Here is a 19657-nt window from a genome sequence, read left to right on the forward strand (position 1 = left end):
CCGCCGAGTCGATTCCGACTCATAGCGACCCTATGAGTGTATCACTTCATGTGTGAAGAAAGAAGGTTTAGGTAACCGGCCCTAGGTCCACAGCCGGTCCGCGGGGCAGCCTCACGCCTAAGGGTCCTGCAGCCCTAAAGGTGTCTCCCCGAAAGTCAGGCAGGAAGGCGTTTCTGAGCTCAGGGAGTGTTGGGGCGAGGGGCGCTGTCATTTGGTTTGAAGTTCGAGGCAGTTCGCTCGCGGTCAAGGTTACTTTCCACAGGCCGGCCCTGGAGCGCCCGCCAGGCTGCAGTTCCCCCGAGGCCCGCGGGGGGCGGTGCGCTGAGTCACGGCTCGGAGGGGGCTTCGGGCCGCCTGCGCTCGCCCGGAAACCGCGGCGGGAGTGCAGCTCGCGGGCGCGGCGAGGGAGCAGCCGGAGGGTGAGGCCGCGCTGGGCAGGGAGGGCTCCAGGGACCCCAGCGGGCTCAGAGCCGGGCCCGGGACACGAACAGGGGCGCAGGGGAGGGGAGCAGAGCTTGACAAAAGCGATAGACAGCGTCGGGGAGTCGGCGCGGGGGCGTGTGGCTCTGGGAGCGAGGTCTCCTGGGACGCAGGGCTCAGACCAGCACCACCCACTCACCCCCAGAACGAACCCGGAGGCTTGCTCCCTGCGGAGCGCAGACGCGGTCCGAGTTTTTCCTTCCCTGCCTCACTCGGAAGCTGCTCCGAGTTAAAGCTCCAGCCCTCCCCGCCCGCCCTCCGGAATCCCTACTCAGCCTTCCCGAGTAAGACCGGCTCTGGCCGGGAGGAGAGGGGCAGCGGGGAGACGCCCCTTTTCAGGCGCTGAGTCCTAGCAGAAATTGGTCTTTCGGGGTTACGTTGGGTGCGTTTCCTAGGGGGCTGGTCCCTGGTGTCCACTGAGGGAGGCCACCCGTCCCTTTCCGTCCCCCGGGTAGGAAGGGGAGGCTCATGGTGCTTCTAGCGGCACCCTCATCCGGATGGCCACTCTGGAAGCAGCGTCCAAAGAGCCAGTTTTGAAATTCACCCTCGGCAGCAAGCAGCGACGATTTAAAAGCTGTGTGTGGTATTTGTGATATCTGTGACGCAGTAGGGTGAGCTGGGGTGATGTCCTTGTTTTGATCAGAGCCCACATACTTCTTTCCCTATGTCTTCTGAGGCATGGCCTCTCAACAGCTTTGGCATAAATTTAACTCGCTCATTTTTCGGCAGATTCTTAAAGGCCCTTGGTCTGTGCTGTTAGAGCAGAGCCTTTGTAATCTCATTCCACTTGTTGTGACTTTGGGAAGGATCCCCCTGGGTTCAGACTCAGAGTCCTTGGCAGAGAAAACAGGATTTGCTGAGCAAATTACAGTGCAAACCAGATTGTGTGTGTGTGTGTTGGTGGTGTTTGGGGCGGGGGGAGATCGAGCAAAGTTAAAATTACCTCAGAGTTGCTGGACAGTGAGGGACGATCAGGCCCCTTTTCAGCTGACTTTCCTGAATCTAGATGCAGAGGATAACAGTTGAGATTCTCTGTGCCTCCTCCCTTGGTTTGGATGTTCAGTTGAAAATCAGTTGGTGGATTTGGCAGTTTCTTAAAAAGTTAAACATACAGTTTATGACCCAGCAATTTCACTCCTAGGAATATATACCCAGATGTCCAGAATGTGGTCCACCCATACAGTGGAATGTTATTAAGCCATAAAAAGAAGTGAAGTACTGAGACATGCTACAACATGGACGAGCCTTGAAGATATTATGCTAAGTGAAATACTAAGTCAGACACAAAGGCCATATCGTGTATGGTTTTATTTACAGGAATGTCCAGAATAGGCAAATCCATAGAGACAGAAAGTAGATTAGTGGTTTCTAGGAGTTGGAGGGATGGGGGAACAGAGGGTAACTACTAATGGAGTTTCCTTTTGGGGTGATGAAAATGTTTAGAATTAGATGGTGGTGATTGTCGCAAAACCTGGTGAATATACTAAAAACCACTCCATACAACTGATGACTGCCCTGACAGGGAACACAACAGAGAGCCCTTAAGGGAGCAAGAGAGCAGTGGGATGCAGACCTCAAACTCTCGTAAAAAGATCAGACTTAATGGTCTAACTGAGACTAGAAGGACCCCAGAGGTCATGGTCCCCAGACCTTCTGTTAGCCCAAGACAGGAACCATTCCCAAAGCCAACTCTTCAGACAGGGATTGGACTGGACTATGGGATAGAAAGTGATACTGGTGAAGAGTGAGCTTCTTGGATCAAGTAGACACATGAGACCTATGTGGGCAGCTCCTGTCTGGAGAGGAGATGAGAGGGCAGAGAGGGTCAGAACCTGGCCAAATGGACATGAAGATAGGGAGTGGAGGGAAGGAGTGTGCTGTCTCATTAGGGGGAGAGCAACTAGGAGTATATAGCAAGGTGTATATGAATTTTTGTATGAGAGACTGACTTGATTTGTAAACTTTCACTTAAAGCACAATAAACAAACAGAAAAACCACTCCATTGTATACTATGAAATCGTGAATTTCATGACTTGTGAATTATATCTAAATTAAAAAAAATCAGATGGTATGAGGCTTTCCTTTTTTTTAAAATAATTTTTATTGTGCTTTAAGTGAAAGTTCACAAATCAAATCAGTCTCTCACACAAAAACCCATATACACCTTGCTACATACTTCCAGTTTACTCTCCCTCTATGAGACAGCCCGTTCTCTCCCTCCACTCTCTCTTTTCGTATCCATTTCGCCAGCATCTAACCCCCTCTACCCTCCCATCTCCCCTCCAGGCAGGAGATGCCAGCATAGTCTCAAGTGCCCACCTGATCCAAGAAGCTCACTCCTCATCAGCACCCCTCTCCAACCCATTGTCCAGTCCAATCCATGTCTGAAGAGTTGGCTTCGGGAATGGTTCCTGTCCTGGGCCAACAGAAGGTCTGGGAGCCATGACCACCGGGGTCCTTCTAGCCTGCTTTCCTTGTTTTTAAAGCTGTACTGTTTCTGCAAAAATGTCACATACTCATTAAAAAAATTTAAACAGTACAAAAAAGCTCAAAGAATAAAATAAAAATGTCACTTGGTAACCCCTGTTAGCATTTTGGTTCAGAGTGCAGGTCAAGTTAGACTGTTGAGGAATGAACTCGGACAAGGTACTGAACTGCTTTCCAAATGGGGAGAAAAGCCCGCACTTATTTAATGTGAAGAGATGGGCCCAGTGTATGCTAGCTATTGTAATGGTTACATGATGTGTGTACGTGACTAGGTCCTTGTGTCTGATTGGCTCTAAGTGGAATTAGACTCTTCATGCTACTCCGATGCCTGCCTTTTTCATAGATAAACTTTTCATGTAAAAAAAAAAAAAGATCATCCAAGAGGGTGAAAAAGAAAACCACCCATCCTTTATAAATTAATGGCTACAGAATATTTCATTGTATGGGTGTATCGTTTTATCCTATTGTCTCCTATGGATGGACGTTGAGGTTGTTTGCCCAGCGCTGCTATGTGTTCACATATAATTCCATTCCACAGACACATTTTTTTAAAATTGTTGTTGAAAATATACACAGCAAAGCATACATCAATTCAACAATTTCTATGTGTACAATACAGTGACATTGATTACATTCTTCAAATTGTGCAGCCATTCGCACCTTCCTTTTCTAATTTGTTTCTCCCTTATTGACATAAATTCACTTCCTTCTAAGCTTCCTCTCTAACCTTTTGAGTTGCTGTTCAGAATTTGATCCCATATAGTAGATTTTTAAAGAGCACCAGGCTCATGGCAGACATTCTTTGCTAGTTAAGCTAGAGTGTTGTTCGGTTGAAGGAAGGCTTCAGGAGATATTTTTCGTTTATGGTTTCAAGGCTAAAGATTATCTCTGGGCAGTAGTTTCAGGGATTCATCCAGCTTCAATGGCTCTAGAAAGTCTGGATTCCATGAGAATTGAAAATCTGTTCCATGTATTCTCCTCTTTTGATTAAAGCTTCTTCTATAGAATTTTTGATCAAAAAGTTCAGTAACGGTACTGGCACCATCTATTTCTTCAGGCCATACATACTTTTTAAGCATCTACAGGGTATGTGGCCAGGAATGCAGGTCCATGGCTTAAGCATACAATTTGGGAGTCTGGCCAAGCAGAAGGGAGTCCACCTGTCCTTGGGACTGGGCGAGAATGGCATTGGAGAGCTGCCCCACACAGCTGAGGGAGAGACGACATGCCTGAGTGTTGGGCAAGGGAAGCTGCTGAGGAGGAAAATGGACTTTGGCTGGGGAATTGCTGGCTTCCCCACACCCTGCCTAAGGGTGTCATAGGTCAGTAGAGGAGAGAGAAGAGCAGATTCCACGGAGAGGCCTCAGGCAGCTTGGATGTAAAGCCACCTCCCCTCCCCTGGCTCTGCCTCTACGGTCCCCACATGGGCCTGGCTATGCCCTCAGCCCTCAGACCTCAGACCCAACATGTGTCTGCCTTCATTAAGGGGTGCTCCTAGTTGGGTGAGGGAAGACTTTGCCCTTTGGGGAAGCCAGGTCATGATTCTGGGGGGCTGAGCCAACCCACTGCCCATCAAGCCCTGTCTTGGGATCTCTGGACTTTCTCTCTTCCCAGGAAAGGGCTGGTATGCCCACCTGATCTTCAGAGCTGGCGAGTGTGTAGGCCCAGACTCTGCCCTGGGGTGATGTCTGCTGGCCTCTCTCACCTTTCCTCCTGGCCTCCCCGCCACCCTTCCCCACATTTTTCCCAGCCTTTCCTTCTTGCCACTGGGCCTCTGGCCTAAGCTGTTCTGTCTGCTGAGAAGACCCCTGACCCCAGCTCATTTCATTTTCAAGCTTCCCTCAGCAGTTTAGTGTGACCTGACCCACAGTAGAACCCTCATCTCGAGCTGTATAGACCCCTCTCAGGGCCTGTACCCAACCAGTGGGGCCCTCTGGGTATTTTTCTGACTCCCTTGCTGCTGCCAGCTTGAAGGGGTTGTGCTGAAGGGGGCAGGCGAAATGCCTCCCTCCCACAGCCAGCCTCATCACCTCCCACGTTCCCAGGCCCTGCTCAGTCCCTGGTGTCTGCTCTCCTGACCTCTGGCCAGGCCTCTGGGCCTTCCTGGGTCCTGGCCCCAGGAGATAGTCCTTGTGGCCCAGTTGGTAGGTTCAGCCTGGCAAATGCTCAGGGGATCAGCTCTGGACAACACTTTTGAAGGCCTGGGACAGTGAAGGTGGCACTGCTTGCCAGGGCATTTGTCATTCCCAGCCTTGCTGAGGGCTCAGTTTCTTCATCTGTAAAATGGGTGATACGCACAAGCCTCAGTGCATTGGTGGCTACACAGGCGATGCAAGGAGGATGGCCTCTGTACTAGCCGGACACTACCCCCGCCCCCACCCCGTGCTGGTCGGCTGGAACGTGCTCCCCATGGAGCCCTTTGGCTGCTTCCTGTCTGTCCTTCAAACCTGACCTCAGAGTCCACTTCCTCCTTTCATGATACTCCCTTCTGTCCCCCATGTGACCTCACCCCTTCACTGAAGCCCACAGCTGCTGCTTGGGCCTCTCTTACTGCTTTCTTTCCTTAGGGGCTCTCCCAGCTGCTGGTTCACTCCTGCCTGTCCTTGGGGCCTGGCACAAGCCCCTAGCTAGCCTTCCCCAACAGGCCAGTTACCCTGAGCCCATCCCCCAACAACCGCCAACACTCTCAGGATCTCACCTGCAGTCAAGATGGCTCCTCAGCCAGCAGGGCAACCCCTCTGCACCTGAGCGCCCTCTGCCTCCTGCAGCCCCACCCTAATGTCCTTGGGGGCTATGCTGGGCTAGAAACCAGGCCCCTGGTCGCAGCCCAGGCCAGCCCCTTGGAAGATTGGGATACAGCAGGGGACCCGGCCCCTAAGTTCAGGCTGCCTTGCACACTTACATCTGCTCAGCGGTTCCGTGTCGTGTCAGAGACCCAGCACAGCGCTTTCCTCAGCCTCGTGTTCTCCGGCTCCGCTCGGGGCCAAGGATCCTTGAAGTTTTTCTCTGTAGGAACGCAACCAAGGCGTGTTCTTAGTTTGCTGGGAACTGATCAGGCTGTCCCAGTGCCCGGATGATGGAGAGCTTGGGGTGCCTTGAGCTGTCCCTCTACCCTCTGCAGACTCGCCTCAGATGACTGCGCCCCAGCCCTGGGGTGGAGCAGGACCTTGCTCCCACCTCTCACCCTGGAGTCTGCTCTGAGCCTTGCCTCTCCCCGCCCTCTCTCTGACCAGCAGACATGCCTTCCTGCTCATAACTAGCACCGTTTCTTCCCCTAGCAGATGTTTCTTCCTGCTGCTTATCTCCTGGGGGTGCCCCCGCCCCCCGCAGTGCCTCACCCCATCCCAGGTGTACATGTGCTGTTCCAGGAATGCAGTGGTGACCTCCCTGCAGCCCCTGCTGTCTGCCACTGCCACCACCTTGAGTTGCTCTGCGTCCTCTTTTGCAGGGTGATGGTAATAATCTGCTAGTTGATCTCCTTAGACCTGGGCTCACGCTGGTGACTTGAGGGCTGGGCAGCGTCTGAGGCAGGGTTTGGCTAGCGCAGTGCTTGAAGAATCTGTTTTAGTTCCTTTGGATTGGGGCATCCATGCTTTAGTTCCCCACATGTGTGGCGCCAGTTCTTGTGATTGTACACCTGCCCTGCTGCCCCACGTTTATATTACCCACCTGTTGGGTTCTCCAGCAAAACAGAGGCAACAGGATACACACACACACTTAAAAAGAGATTTATTTTAAGGTATTGCCTCATTCGATTGAAGGGGCTGGCAAGTCCAAAATCTGCACGCAGGCAGCAGACTGGAAACTCAGCCGAAGTTAATGCCGCAGTCTTGAGGCAGGATTTCTCCAGGAAACCCCAGTTTTTGCTCTTAAGGCCTTCAGCTGATTGGATAAGGCCCACCTACATTGTGGACGGTAGTCTCCTGTACTTATAGTCAACCAATTGTAGATGTTAGTTTAGACATACCTACAGAGTACCGTCACAGTAATACCTAGATTAGAGCTAGATTAAGTAATTGGGTACCATAGCCTAGCCAAGAAGCCCTGGCGGCACAACAGTTAAGTGCTCGGCTGCTAACCGGAAGGTGGGTGGTTTGAATCCACCAGCAGCTCCGAAGGAGACAAGACCTGGCTATCTGCTCTCAAAAAGATTGTTGTTATTGTTGTGTGCCATCGAGTCAATTTCGACTCATAGTGATCCTGTATGACAGAGTAGAACTGTCCTATAGGATTTCCAAGGAGCAGCTGGTGGATTTGAACCACCAACCTTTTGGTTAGCAGCCTGAGCTCTAGAGCTCTTAAACTCTATGCCACCAGGGCTCCCCCATAGAGCTTACAGCCTAGGAAACCCTATGGGGCTGTTGTCCTCTGTCCCATAGGGCTGCTTGGAGTCAGAATTGACTTGATGGCACACAACAACAATATAGCCTAGCCAGGTTGACGCACAAAACTAACCATCACAACTCGGCCTTCTGAGTTTGCGAGCTCTGCTTTTGTCAGGGGAGGGACCATATCTGCCTGTCTGTCTTTCTGACTGCAGGATCCGGAGCATAGAGCATGTCAGAGAGTGGAAACTCTGTAAACGTACATTGTTGAATCAATGTTAGTCCCTCTTTAAAAGCCTTTGATGAAGTATATTAAGTAAACAAAAGTGCAGAACAGTTTGTTTAATGTGTACAAAAAATTATCAGGATTGAGCACAGAACATTTCTGGAAGGATTCATGAGAAATTGGTAACAGCGGCTGCCTCTGGAGAGGGGGACTAGGTAGTGTGGAAACGGGATCTCTCGTTCCTTCTGAATGTAATTCAGATTTTACAAAATAGAAATTTCATTAAAAAATGATTATGTAATTCAGAAAGGCCAAGCCTTGGCATTTGAAGCCTTTCTCGTTTGGGGTCCACCCCTTCCCTCCCAGCCCTCTCTGCCCCCTGCTGACTCTGATGTGGTTTCCCCTACTTTCCCAGCAGTCCCTGGTTCGAGATGGGGTCCCAGGTCTCAGTGGATGTGGGATCAATGCACGTGGTGATCGTGGGTGGGGGCTTCGGCGGGATGGCGGCCGCCAGTCAGCTCCAAGCAATGAACGTCCCTTTCACGCTTGTGGACATGAAAGACTCCTTCCACCACAACGTGGCAGCCCTCCGGGCCTCCGTGGAGAGTGGTAATGTTTTCCCTTTCTGGGCCTTTCTTTGTGAGAGTGGTCTTGCCCTGGCCCATAGGGTGTGATTTCAGGGGCTAGGAATAGTTTTCTCCAGTAAAATTCCACCATTAAACAAATTCCGGAGAATCTTTAAGAAGCCACCAAAAAAAGGCCCCAGAGGTAAACTTGAGTTTCTCTGAGGGCTCCAGGCCCAGGCTGGCACTTTAGGGGGCAGGGGGCGGGGCAGCTGATTGGCCATGGGCACACCCATTAATATACAACACAGGAAAGGTTCTGGCTTCCCCTGAGCAGCCCCTGATCTGCACTGTGACCTTTTCTGTATCCATCTCCCAGGGTTTGCCAAAAAGACATTCATTTCCTACTCAGTGACCTTCAAGGACAACTTCCGACAGGGCGTGGTGGTCGGGATAGACCTGAAGAATCAGACGGTGCAGCTGCAAGGCGGTGAGGTGAGCACTGTGGGAGGCTGTCCCGTTCCCTGGCTGGCCTCAGGGCTTCTAGAGGACATGCTGCTTGTTGTCCAGGAGAGAGAGAGAGCCATCTGTGACCCCTGAGCCCAAGCCCGGGCCTGGGCAGATAGCAGATTCTCCTTAAACAGAGACCTAACCACAGCAGCCACAAGAATATGGTGGCAGATATTTCGTGAGCCTTTCCTGTGTGCCGCGCACTGTTCTAAACCTCTACATACATTTCATTTAGTGTTCATGGTGACTGTGAGGTAGGTGTGTACCCTCATTTTACTGAGAGGTTAAACAGCTTGCCCAAGATCCCATAGCTGGCAAGAGACTAAGCCAGGATTCAAACCCAGGCAGTTTCACCTCAGAGCTCAGGCTCTAAAAGCCAGTGTTCTGAACCAGCAGCAGGCCTGGCTAGCCCAGGGAGGGCCTCCTCACTGTCTAGAATCAATGGTTAGACTTATGGCCAAACCTGCGTGATCTCATATCCCCTGGACTGGAGGTTGATGGCGGCAGAGATTTCTCTTCATACATGTTTGTATTCATCACTCCCAGTGTATGGCACCAAACCCATTGCTGTTGAGTTGATTCCAACTCAGGACAACACTGTGTGTTACAGAGTAGAGCTGTAGCTCCATTGGGTTTTCTTGGCTGTGATCTTTATGGCAGCAGATTGCCAGGCCATTCTTCCACGCCACTGCTGAGTGGATTCAAACCACCAACCTTTAGGTTAGACACTGAGTAAAAACCATTTGCACCACTGAGGGATGCTGTGTATGGCACTGGGCCTGGCATAACCTGCTTGTACTGACTGGAGCTTTATTAGTGAGCTAACACCAACTCACACATCCCACTGAGGGTCCATTCCAGGCCCAGCCCCTGACTCTGCATTCCGAGCTAAGAGGAATTGAAAAAAAGGAGGTAATTCCTACCCTTAATGAGTATACAAGTTAGTGTGAATCCATCCTCCATGAATTTAATTTTCGGGCCAGAGAGTCTCCTGGCTGAAAAGATTCCTGAGAGGCTCCTGTCCTGTGGTTTCTGGCATGCCTCTCAGAGCCTTGGGCCAGAACAGGGGGGTCTGCAAATGCCTCTCAGGCCTCCAGGGGATGTGGGGGCTGAGTAGGTCCAGTTTCCTGCTTCCCTGCCTCTGGCTGTGAGGCGCTCACCCTCCCTGTTTCCGTGTGGGATGGCTCTGGTTGCTCAGGAGCCCTCCCAGGCAGGAGCTATGATCTGTTCCCTTAGGGAGTTCCCGGGTTCTTGTGGTGTCCCTTGGCCTAACCAGTGCGGTAGTTTTGCTCCCCTCAAACTCAGAGCTGCCTCAGTATGCCCAAAGCAGCCGCTTCCACCTGGTGCTCCTTGGATGGTGGGGGGCTGGTTCGGGAGCAGACACCCAGGCCTTCCTTGCCCTGTCCTGCCCTCACCTTTCCTCTTTTGTCCTTATAGGCACTGCCCTTCTCACATCTCATCCTGGCCACAGGCAGCACTGGGCCCTTTCCTGGCAAGTTTAACCAGGTTTCCAGCCAACAGGCCGCCATCCAGGCCTACGAGGACATAGTGAGGCAGGTGAGCTGCCAGCTGACCAGGGGTGGGGACAGAGGAGGTGGGCCTCCTGGGAGAGTGGAAGAGCTGGGAGAGGCAGGTGGCTGTGCTGACACCGTGGGCAGTAATGAGGAGTCTTCCTGCAAAAGGACCTTTGGACCTGTCATCCAAAAAAACCAAACCAAACCCATTGCCATCAAGTTGGTTCCAACTCACAGAGCCTGGAAATGAGTCCCCAGATCCATTCACATTGCTGATAGGCTGTCCCCGTCCCAGAGTCATCTCTCCTGCGGCTTTTCACTTGCACGCTGCTCCCTGTTAGAGCAGGGCTTGTGTTTTGAGAGCAGGCTGGTATCTGTGATCTCCAGTCAGGTTTCCAACAGTCCTGAGAGGTGGCTGGGGCAGGGTCTGCCGTCACCATTTAACAGGCGAGTAATGGATACCCAGAGAAAGATCTCAGGGTGAGTGCTGTTAAGGGGCGGAGGCCAAGTCTCTCTGCAAAGCTTCTGAGAGGCCTGGGGAGCCTCTCATGCAGCGATGAGCAGATGTTAGTGTGGAGGTTTGGGACCTGGCTTTTGATTCAGACCTGGGTTGTGCTCATCTGTAAGGTGGGCTAGTAATAACACCTGCCACATGGGGGGCTATTGTGAGGATTGAGTGGGAAGATTCAGGGGAGATGTCCCACAGATGCTTGGCCCTGAGGAAGCACTCAAATTGGGACCCCATGTTTGGAAAGGGAGTTGTGTTTTCTCTGCTCTTCTTTGGCCAAGGAACCCATGCCCCAGGCTGACCCACGGAGCAGTGGGTGGGTTTGTGGGTGTGTTTGACATTTCCTTTTCCTTACCCAGGTCCAGAGCTCACAGGTCATCGTGGTGGTGGGAGGAGGCTCAGCGGGAGTAGAGATGGCAGCAGAGATTAAAACAGAGTATCCTGAGAAAGAGGTAGGGCTTCTGGCCTTGGCCTTGAACTCTAAACGACTGACTTCTTTCTTCCTTATCTTCACTTTCTAACGAACCTCAGGAGCTTGCTCAGGGCTTAGGAGGCAGGAGGCCCACTGAGACAATGTGGAGTGTTTTTTTTCCCACCTGTGCTTTCTCTCTGCACTGGGGAATCCCCCGAAGTGATTCCACAGGGAATTTTTCTGGGAGACCCAGGACCTCCCTGCATCTGAAGTTCACTCAGAGAACCAAGCTGTTCTGGGTGTGGCCTAGTTCAGTGAAAGGTCCTGCCCTCTGTGCTCCAGCAGGTGGGTAAAATTCGGGGAGATACCCAGAGGCAGGCAGGCATAAAGAACAGTGACACGCTTATAATTCCCTGTCTACCTTAGTGAAGTCCCTCAGTGGTGCAAATGATTAACCCATGAATACTAACCAAAAGGTTGGTGGTTCGAACCCACCTAGCAGTGCTGTGGGAGAAAAGCTTGGCAATCTGCTTTCATAAAGACTGTAGTTGTCAGGTACTTTGAGGTGACTTTGGGCAACCCCGTGTGACAGAGTAGGACTGCCCGTAGGGTTTTCTAGGTGGTAATCTTTACGGGAGTAGATTGCCATGTCTTTCTCCTGTGGAGCCGCTAGGTGGGTTCCAACCACCGATCTTTCAATCAGCAGCTGAGTGCTTAAATATTGTGCCACCAGGGCATTTCAGCCAGGAAAAACCCAGTGGGGCAGTTTTACTCTGTAATACACGACGTTGTAGAAACATAGTATCTGATTACCTCTTGTTGCTGACCACCAGCTTGGACAAAGAGGACATCAGTTGGTTATTTTTCTGGGGCAGGCTGTGGCCTTTGGTCTTTCTCTTCATTAGCCTCAGGCTGTAGTCCTTGCTCTGGAGCCACAGCATGGTCCCCACCCCGTGAGAGTGGGGAGAGCCTGCAGTCGGCCCCTTGAGTGCCCATGCTGGGGAAGGACTGGTGGCACTGCCTCCTGCCCATGAGGGTGCCATGGGCCTGTCCTGTTCCCTTCTAATGCTCGAGGGTTAGAGGACCTGCCTGGCACCCCTGGAGGGCAGGAGAAAATCCTGGCATGGTGGTGGTAAGGACTGGCTGAGGGCTGAGTGATGATCAGTAATTATGGAGCCTCTAGGGAGGAGCTAAGAAGCCCTGGTGGCGCAGTGGTTAAAGTGCTCAGCTGCTAACTGAAAGGTCGGCCATTCAAACCCACCAGACACTCCATGGAGAAAGCTGTGGCAGTCTGCTTCTGTAAGGATTTACAGCCTCGGAAACCCTGTGGGGCAGTTCTACTCTGTTCCATAGGGTTGCTGTGAGTTGGAATCGACTCGACAGCAACAGGTGTTTTTTTAGGCAAGAGTTTGCAGTTGATGCCAACCCAGCTTCTGAGGGCTTCTTGGAGTCTGTGGGTGGTTCTTTTCCTCTAGGGAAAGGCAGGTTGGTTTTGAAAAGTAAAACCAATAGGGGCTAATTTAATTATGTGACTATTTTCTGACGGTTGGAAATTATTATGAGTGATTGATAAAGTTTATTCGTTTTGATTTACAGGCTTAAAGACTAGTCTATAATTTCAAGTAACTCACTATACTTTCTATATGCTTATAATTAAAGACTAATAAGATCAGTAGTAAACCCAAATGAAACTCGTTGCTGTCGAGTTGGTTCTGACTCACAGCGATCCTACAGGACAGAGTAGGATAGCCCCACAGGGTTTCCAAGGCTGTAAATCTTCATGGAAGCAGACTGCCACATCTTTCTTCTGTGAGGCGGCTGGTGGGTTTGACCCACCAACCTTCTGGTTAGTAGCCGTGTACTTAAGCACTGCCCCATCAGGGCTCCTCAGATCAATAGTAGCGAACCTTTAATGAGACCTTAATGTCCGCTGAGTTACATGTTTTCTACATGTTTTGTCATTACAAAGTTCCTGTGAGTGGGACTGTGTTCCCATTTTACAGTGATTTAACAGAGGCTTTGGGAGTTTCCGAGTATCAGAGATGGGATTTCAGTCCAGGCAGGCTGCTTCCAGAGCTAAGCTTTGCATGTTAATCCAGGCTGCCTGCCACTTCCCAGCGCTGACCCAGCCAGCCCGTAGAGCCGTGTCTGGATGCGCTAATTTTAGGATCAGTCTTACTGTTAACGTCAGCCTGAATTGTATTTAGAATGTTGATGGCTCATATATAAATTGTGTAATTATAAGTGCCCAAGGATGCTTGAAAATCATTTTCCAAGTGGCCACAGGTGAGATGTGGGTTGTAGAGCATTGGGGCTTTGGTGGTCTTGGCCCTGGTGCAGCAGGGTAGAGACGAGGCATTGGGAGATGTGGACTCAACGCTAATTGGCTCCAGCCTTGGGCAAGTTTCTTCTCTGGGGCCTCAGTTTCCTCATCTGTAAACTGGAGGTGGGGCAGGGGAGGTGGGCTGATGTGTTTTGAAGCCTCTACACAAATCCCAGTGACTCCTCCTGCGTTCTTGTGCGTGTTTTGTCCCAGGTCACTCTCATTCACTCCCAAGTAGCCCTTGCTGACAAGGAGCTCCTGCCTTGTGTCCGGCAGGAAGTGAAGGAGATCCTTCTCCGGAAAGGCGTGCAGCTGCTGCTGAGTAGGTGCCACTTTGTCTCCCTCCCTGCCCCTCTCCCTGGCCTGCTGAGATTTGGCTCCACAGGTTGGTCCCTGCTTTTCAGCTTGAGGGTGGTTGTGGTCAACCCTGGGAACTTGGTTTTCTACTGTATCCTGGGGTCAAACACGAAGCAGCTCAGAAACCCTCCTGAGCATTGTCTTAGTTACCTAGTGCTCCGTAACAAAAGATACCACAAGTGGGTGGCTTTAAAGAAGAGAAATTTATTTTCTTACAGTTCTAGAGGCTAAAAGTCTAAACCAGGGTCTCGGTCATGTCAGTTCCTTCTGTGAGCCTCTTTCCTGTTTTCTGGTGTCTGCTCACAATCTTTGGCGTTCCTTTGCTTGTAGAAGCATCCTCCCTGGGCAGCTTTCTTCCCCAGTTTGTGCCTCCGTGTCTATTCTGCTCTTTTTATAACTCAGAAGTGATTAGGTTTAGGACCCACACTACTTGGGCATGATACCATTAACATAACCAAAGAAAACCCTTATTTCCAAGCAGCATCATATCCACAGGTACAGGGGCCAGGACCTTGATACATATTTTTGGGGGACACAATTCAATCCGTAACAAGCATCAAAGTCTGGCAGCAATGTCCTGGCTATCAATTTGTGTGCAGTGCAGTAGATGGTAGGATGCTTATTTCTTGAGTGGTTTAAAAAATTTATCTAAAGGATTTGACCTGAATTATGATGTCTCTGTGGTAGAGGGAATAGTTTTAATGGTTTGTATTTTGAGGATGGTGAGGAATGTGGCATTTGTCCAGAGTAAGAGGAAGGAGAACCACCCAGCATTTTAGAGTGGGGGCTCTAATCCCCTGAGGTAACCCACACTTCACCACACTGGGCCTGAGCCTCCTCATTTTTCACAGGGCAGGGGTTGAAGTGTTTGGCACCTGGTTGCGCAATAACGTTACCGCCTTTACTTTCAGGCAGCTGGTGTCATAAGCTGGCTTCTCTGACTTTTCTTGTTTTGACCTTCGTCGTTGGTGTTCTTGGAGCTCTTGTCCTGCCTAGTTAGGATGGTATAGCAGACATTCAGAGAGGTGCATTTGAGGTCTTGTGTCGAATAGCTTTTCCCAGAACTTCTTGGGAAACTCACTTCCCCAAAGTCTTCTTAGAACTTTCATCCAGTTGGATCCCTTGGGGCCAGATGTGCGGCATGTGCTTCTCGGGACAGGACAGTGGACTGGGGGGCAGGGTGTGGTGGGAAGATGGGAATGGAGTAATATCCCCAGTTGGGTCAGGGGGGTCTAGCCTTCCCCAGGTGCAGCCTTGATGTGGGACTGGCCTTGGTGCATTGCCCACCCTCTGCCTGCCTCCTAGTCACGGAACTCCCCTGCCCACGTGACAGGCGAGCGAGTGAGCAACCTGGAAGAACTGCCTGTCAACGAGTATCGAGAGTACATAAAAGTGCAGACAGACAAAGGCACGGAGGTGGCCACCAACCTGGTGATCCCCTGCAACGGGATCAAGGTCAACAGCTCTGCCTACTGCAGTGCATTTGGTAAGCAGGAGGCCAAACGATGGCCCCTTCCCCAGGCTGACGCCTCAGTCTGAGGGGAGAAGGCCCTGCCTCTAGTCCTCACTCCGGGAATCACCACCGCCCTGCCTTTTGCCCTTTCATCCCAACAGCTCATTTGATGTTTCTGAACGCCAGCATTAGACTTTAAATTCAGGTTAGGGTCCACTCTTGCTATGGTTTCCTCAGCTGTGGAAAGGTGACCCAAGTGACCAGAATCTTCCAAAATTCTGGCCTGCCCCCTAGTGGTCAGAGATGGGAACATGTTTCAGAGAGACGAGAAAGTTCCCTTTGTTTTCTTGCTTACACAGAAAAAAAAAGAAAAAAATTTGTTTTTTTGGATGTAGAGATAATTCCCAGGCATGTCTGTTGACCTTATCAGGTGTGCTGCTCTCCCCAAACCCCAATCCAAGCATTTGACCACTTGAGCTTGGAACGACTGTCCGGGGAGTGGGGCCAATAGTATGGCCTCATGCTCTTTAAGCTCAGTATTTAACTATTTAGCCAGTTGGAGGTAGGGGCAGGTCAGCAGTGGTGGATGATCCAGTCAGCAAGGTAAGCACAGGCTTACTTGTGCTTACTAATTTGTAGTGCACCGTGCTTACCTTGCTGACTGGGTCATCTGTCTCTGTCAGAGACTGTAAATTTGAAAAGAGGTTTGATTTTGTAGGAAGGGTTGGGAGAGAGCCATACCTCAAAGCAGAATCTTTGATATAATAAAAAAAATATGAAATTGTTCACTACAAATGATCTAGTAAGCAAGGTAAGCACTGTGCTTACCTTGCCTATTGGATAATCCTCCCCTTGGCAAGTGGGCTGATGTGTTTTGGAGCCTCCATGTGTGAGCTGGAGCCTCAGTGGCTCCTTCTTAGGCCCTGTGGTTGCTTTGTGTCCCCAGGTCCCCATTACCTGAGTGTCCTTTCCCAACAAGGGGCTCCTGCCTTGTGGCTGGCAGGAAGTAATTATCTAATCCCAGAAGACGGAAGCTAGTCCCAGCTGGGGGGGGGGGGGGAGGAGGGAGTGGGATTGAGGGTTTATAATGGACAGAGACCCCAAAATTTAATACCCAACTGTCCTAATTATGTGTTTTGAAAGGTATGTTCTTTTAAGTACCTTAAAGAAAGACAGACTTAAAAGAACATGAAAGAAGCCCTGGTGGCATCGTTGTTAAGAGCTCGGCTGCTAACCAAAAGGTCAGCAGTTCAAATCCACCAGCTGCTGCCTGGAAACCCTATGGGGCAGTTCTACTCTGTCCTATACAGTCGCCATGAGTTGGAATTGACTCGATGGCAATGGGCTTTTTTTGTTTGTTTGTTTTGACGAGTTCCACACTGGAATCAGTAACCCTGCTTTGCTGGAAGAGTTCTGAGATAGGGACTGCAGGCAGGAGTTAATTGGGAGGGCAGTTGCCTCTTGAGGGTGCACCTTTGGAGGGTGACTTGGCCAGCGTCTAGAGCTCATCCTCACCTGGCTGTGGTGGCCTTTTAAAATGGTGGCTGAGGCTCTCGGCTCTGGTGTTTGTTTTGCCTGGCAGAGAGCAGACTCGCCAGCAATGGTGCCCTTCAAGTTAACGAGTACCTCCAGGTGGAAGGCTACAGCAATGTCTACGCCATCGGTGACTGTGCTGACGTGAAGGAGCCCAAGATGGCCTATCACGCCGGCCTCCATGCCAACATTGTCACGACCAACATCATCAACTCCATGAAACAGAGGCCCCTCAAGGCCTACAAGCCTGGTAAGGGAAGCCCACGTGCTTTAGTGTGGCGAAGCCTTTCTGGACTTTAAGATGACTGACCACTAGAACAAACTCTCAGAGTTGGTGACAGAAACACCCTGCTCGAGTTCTTTAAGAATAAGTCAGAGACTTACCGACCTTCCTGAGAGTCTTACACAGTCCCTTGCCCTGAAACTGAAGGCCCCAGGAGGGTTTTGTGCTCTGGGAATTGTAGGCCCGTAAATGCCAAGCACAATTTTTGTTTGTGCCCATGTTTTTCCTCTCCACAGGTGCACTGACATTCCTCCTGTCCATGGGGAGAAATGATGGCGTGGGCCAGATCAGTGGCTTCTACGTGGGTTGGCTCATGGTTCGACTGCTCAAGAGTCGGGACCTGTTCGTCTCCACGAGCTGGAAAACCATGAAGCAGTCTCCACCCTGATGGGGAAGCTGGGCGAGGGGCTGAGGTTCACAATGGATGGGTGAACAGACTGCTGGACAGACGGCACCAGTCTAACAAGTGCCAAAAAGCCGAGCTTTTTTTCTGGAGTCCGATGCCAACAATGTACTGCCTGGGAACACAACTTGTGTAAAAGCAACTTAAAAAACTGGGAGAGACAGAGGGGAATTAAACAGAGACACCCCCAAGAGAATTCTTTCTGGGTTTGAAAGGTCTGCTGGAATCTGTGCTGACTGAGTGGCTCACGTTGTTGTGGGGAGGGCACAGTCAGCCACCTCTACCCCAGGCTCCTCTTGGGTGTGTGTATTGGAGGGAGGAAGGCTGGCATTCAAGCTCTCAGAGTAGGGAAAGGAGAGAGCCATCATCCCCTTGGTAAGGGCAGGAAGGACAGCCTGCAGAGTGAGATAAGCTAAGGCAGGGGGCCTGGGGTGCAGAGTCAGCTTGCACCCACACCTCTCTCACATCAGAGTGTGGGGGCTCATAACTCTTGCACCACCCAAGTGAAATGGGTAGTTATTAATAGGAGCCTAATTATTTTTTAATTTGGTATTTCCTGAACATTTCCTATTCATTAACTGACTCAAAAAAATTTATTAAGCACTTGGTGTATGCCAGTCACTGTGCCACATACATGGTTCCTGCCCTTGTGAAACTTAGTTTAGGAAGCTGTTAACATTCAGATAGGAGCCTGACACATAATACTCAATAAATGTTATCGCTTCTTTCTCCCAGAATCCAATTCAGCAAATTACATACTGAGCTACCCCTGGGAACCAGAAATGATACAACTAGGGCTGATAAAAAGATTTACAATTTACCTCAGGCTTTCTCAGGTATTCCTCTCTGAAGCCTCACAAAATGCCTAGTAACACTGGCTTGGCCTCACTGGACGGACGAGGAAACCAAGACTCAGAGAGGATGACATGTCCAAGGCTCACAGCTAGTGAGCATCAGAGCCAGGATTCAGGCTTGCTGCTGAAATTGTGTTGATTCATTATTATTACTTCTAAATCTTGAATAAGAAGCTCGATTTTAAACTGCCTCTAATATAGTCCCTACAGTCTTTACTCTTAATGAAACCTTCTATATTCTCATTTTTATATCCTGATTATATGCCATAGGTTACATTTAAGAAGAAAGAGTTAGGCAAAAGTTCCTTCCTGGATTTCTGGTTAATCCATCCTAACAAAGAGTGAGTTTTTAAGTTTTTAAGGTAACAGGTTGAGAGCCCAGCCTGCCAGCCACTAGAGGTGTTTAAGGAAAGGCAGCCGAGCTAAAGTGATCCTTTGGTGGTTGTGATCTGAGTAGCAGGGAGCGGAGGAGTGTTCAGCAGGTGACCCCTGCATCACCAGGCTGCAGACATGAGCCCACTTGTGAGTGACAATACTCTAGCTGAATGCTAGGGGGCTGGCAGGAACCTTTGCAGTTTTGTGCTTCTGGTTTCTTGGCCAACTCCAATGTCACTTATCTGGAGGCTCAGCTACTTAGAATAATGCCAGCCACTGCCTATCTTAAGGTATATAAATGACTCCTGTATTTGAGATGGAGTCTCTGGGAGCACAAATGGTGAAATGCTTAGCTGCTAACCAAAAGGTTAGTGGTTCAAGTCCAACCAGAGGTATCTCAGAAGAAAGGCCTGGCAGTCTACATCTGAAAAATCAGGCATTGGAAACCCTACAGAGCACAGTTGGACTCTGACACATGTGAGTCAGAATCCACTTGACAGCAACTGGTACTGTTATATTTGGGAGAGGATTCCCAAAAGGGAGGGCCCCATTTTGGACCACACAGGTTAAATCTCTGTATCAGAAGGAGTTGATGAGTTCATCTAAGTAAATTCAGGCCCTGTCCCTCCTGGTGCTGCTCATTCCTGCCTACTTTTGATTGTGGCCACTCCGGTACTTGGCCAGAGTTTTGGCACACCAGCTGCAGGGATTCTCAGCCTGCCGGTCCAGGATCCATTCCATCTTGTTGCCTCAGTGCCTGAGGGATGATTGCCCCACCCAGGCAAGTAGCAGACGCAGTGTTGATGGGAGCTTCATCCAGGGCCCATGGACACCCACTACCAAGGCTCACCCTCCCTGGCTGTTCACGAGAAACAGGCCATTATGGTGCTATCTGACATGGGGCCTAGCACGGTGGGAGTCAGCCCACTAGTGACAGGCCTTGTCCATTTGCTTATCACATTCTAGAAGGAGCCACCCAGGGGGATATAATTTTCCGAACTGAGGAAAATCTTGCAATAAAATAATATATTGTAAGAAAGACATTGGATC

The 19657-nt window shown here is 50.4% G+C and overlaps 1 protein-coding gene across 6 annotated transcripts; it reads left to right on the forward strand.

The window, feature by feature from the left end:
* Window positions 1-358: 358 nt before the first annotated feature.
* On the forward strand, window positions 359-19656 carry AIFM2 (apoptosis inducing factor mitochondria associated 2). 6 transcript variants are annotated; one of them, XM_049855811.1, is made up of 9 exons: window positions 359-419; window positions 7935-8128; window positions 8462-8577; window positions 10030-10149; window positions 10974-11066; window positions 13563-13734; window positions 15040-15192; window positions 16742-16942; window positions 17212-19655. In XM_049855811.1, exons 2-9 carry the CDS (start codon window positions 7951-7953, stop codon window positions 17361-17363), a joined length of 1185 nt encoding a protein of 394 aa, XP_049711768.1. In that variant the 5' UTR covers window positions 359-419; window positions 7935-7950; the 3' UTR covers window positions 17364-19655. The 6 variants fall into 6 exon arrangements, with proteins under 6 accessions (XP_049711768.1, XP_049711770.1, XP_049711771.1 ...); XM_049855813.1 differs by having other exon boundaries at window positions 13563-13671; window positions 17212-19637; XM_049855812.1 differs by having other exon boundaries at window positions 386-419; window positions 7938-8128.
* The last annotated feature ends 1 nt before the right edge of the window (window position 19657 follows it).

The sequence above is a fragment of the Elephas maximus genome, chromosome 16 (genome assembly GCF_024166365.1).
Source record: "Elephas maximus indicus isolate mEleMax1 chromosome 16, mEleMax1 primary haplotype, whole genome shotgun sequence".
Lineage (NCBI taxonomy): Eukaryota > Metazoa > Chordata > Mammalia > Proboscidea > Elephantidae > Elephas > Elephas maximus.

Excerpts from the sequence above, each read along its gene's own strand:
- AIFM2 (XM_049855811.1), top strand. The coding sequence starts at position 7,951 with ATGGGGTCCCAGGTCTCAGTGGATGTGGGATCAATGCACGTGGTGATC. Across the intron at positions 8,129-8,461 it reads CCGGGCCTCCGTGGAGAGTG|GGTTTGCCAAAAAGACATTC; the intron begins GTAATGTTTTCC and ends TCCATCTCCCAG. Across the intron at positions 16,943-17,211 it reads CCTCAAGGCCTACAAGCCTG|GTGCACTGACATTCCTCCTG; the intron begins GTAAGGGAAGCC and ends TCCTCTCCACAG.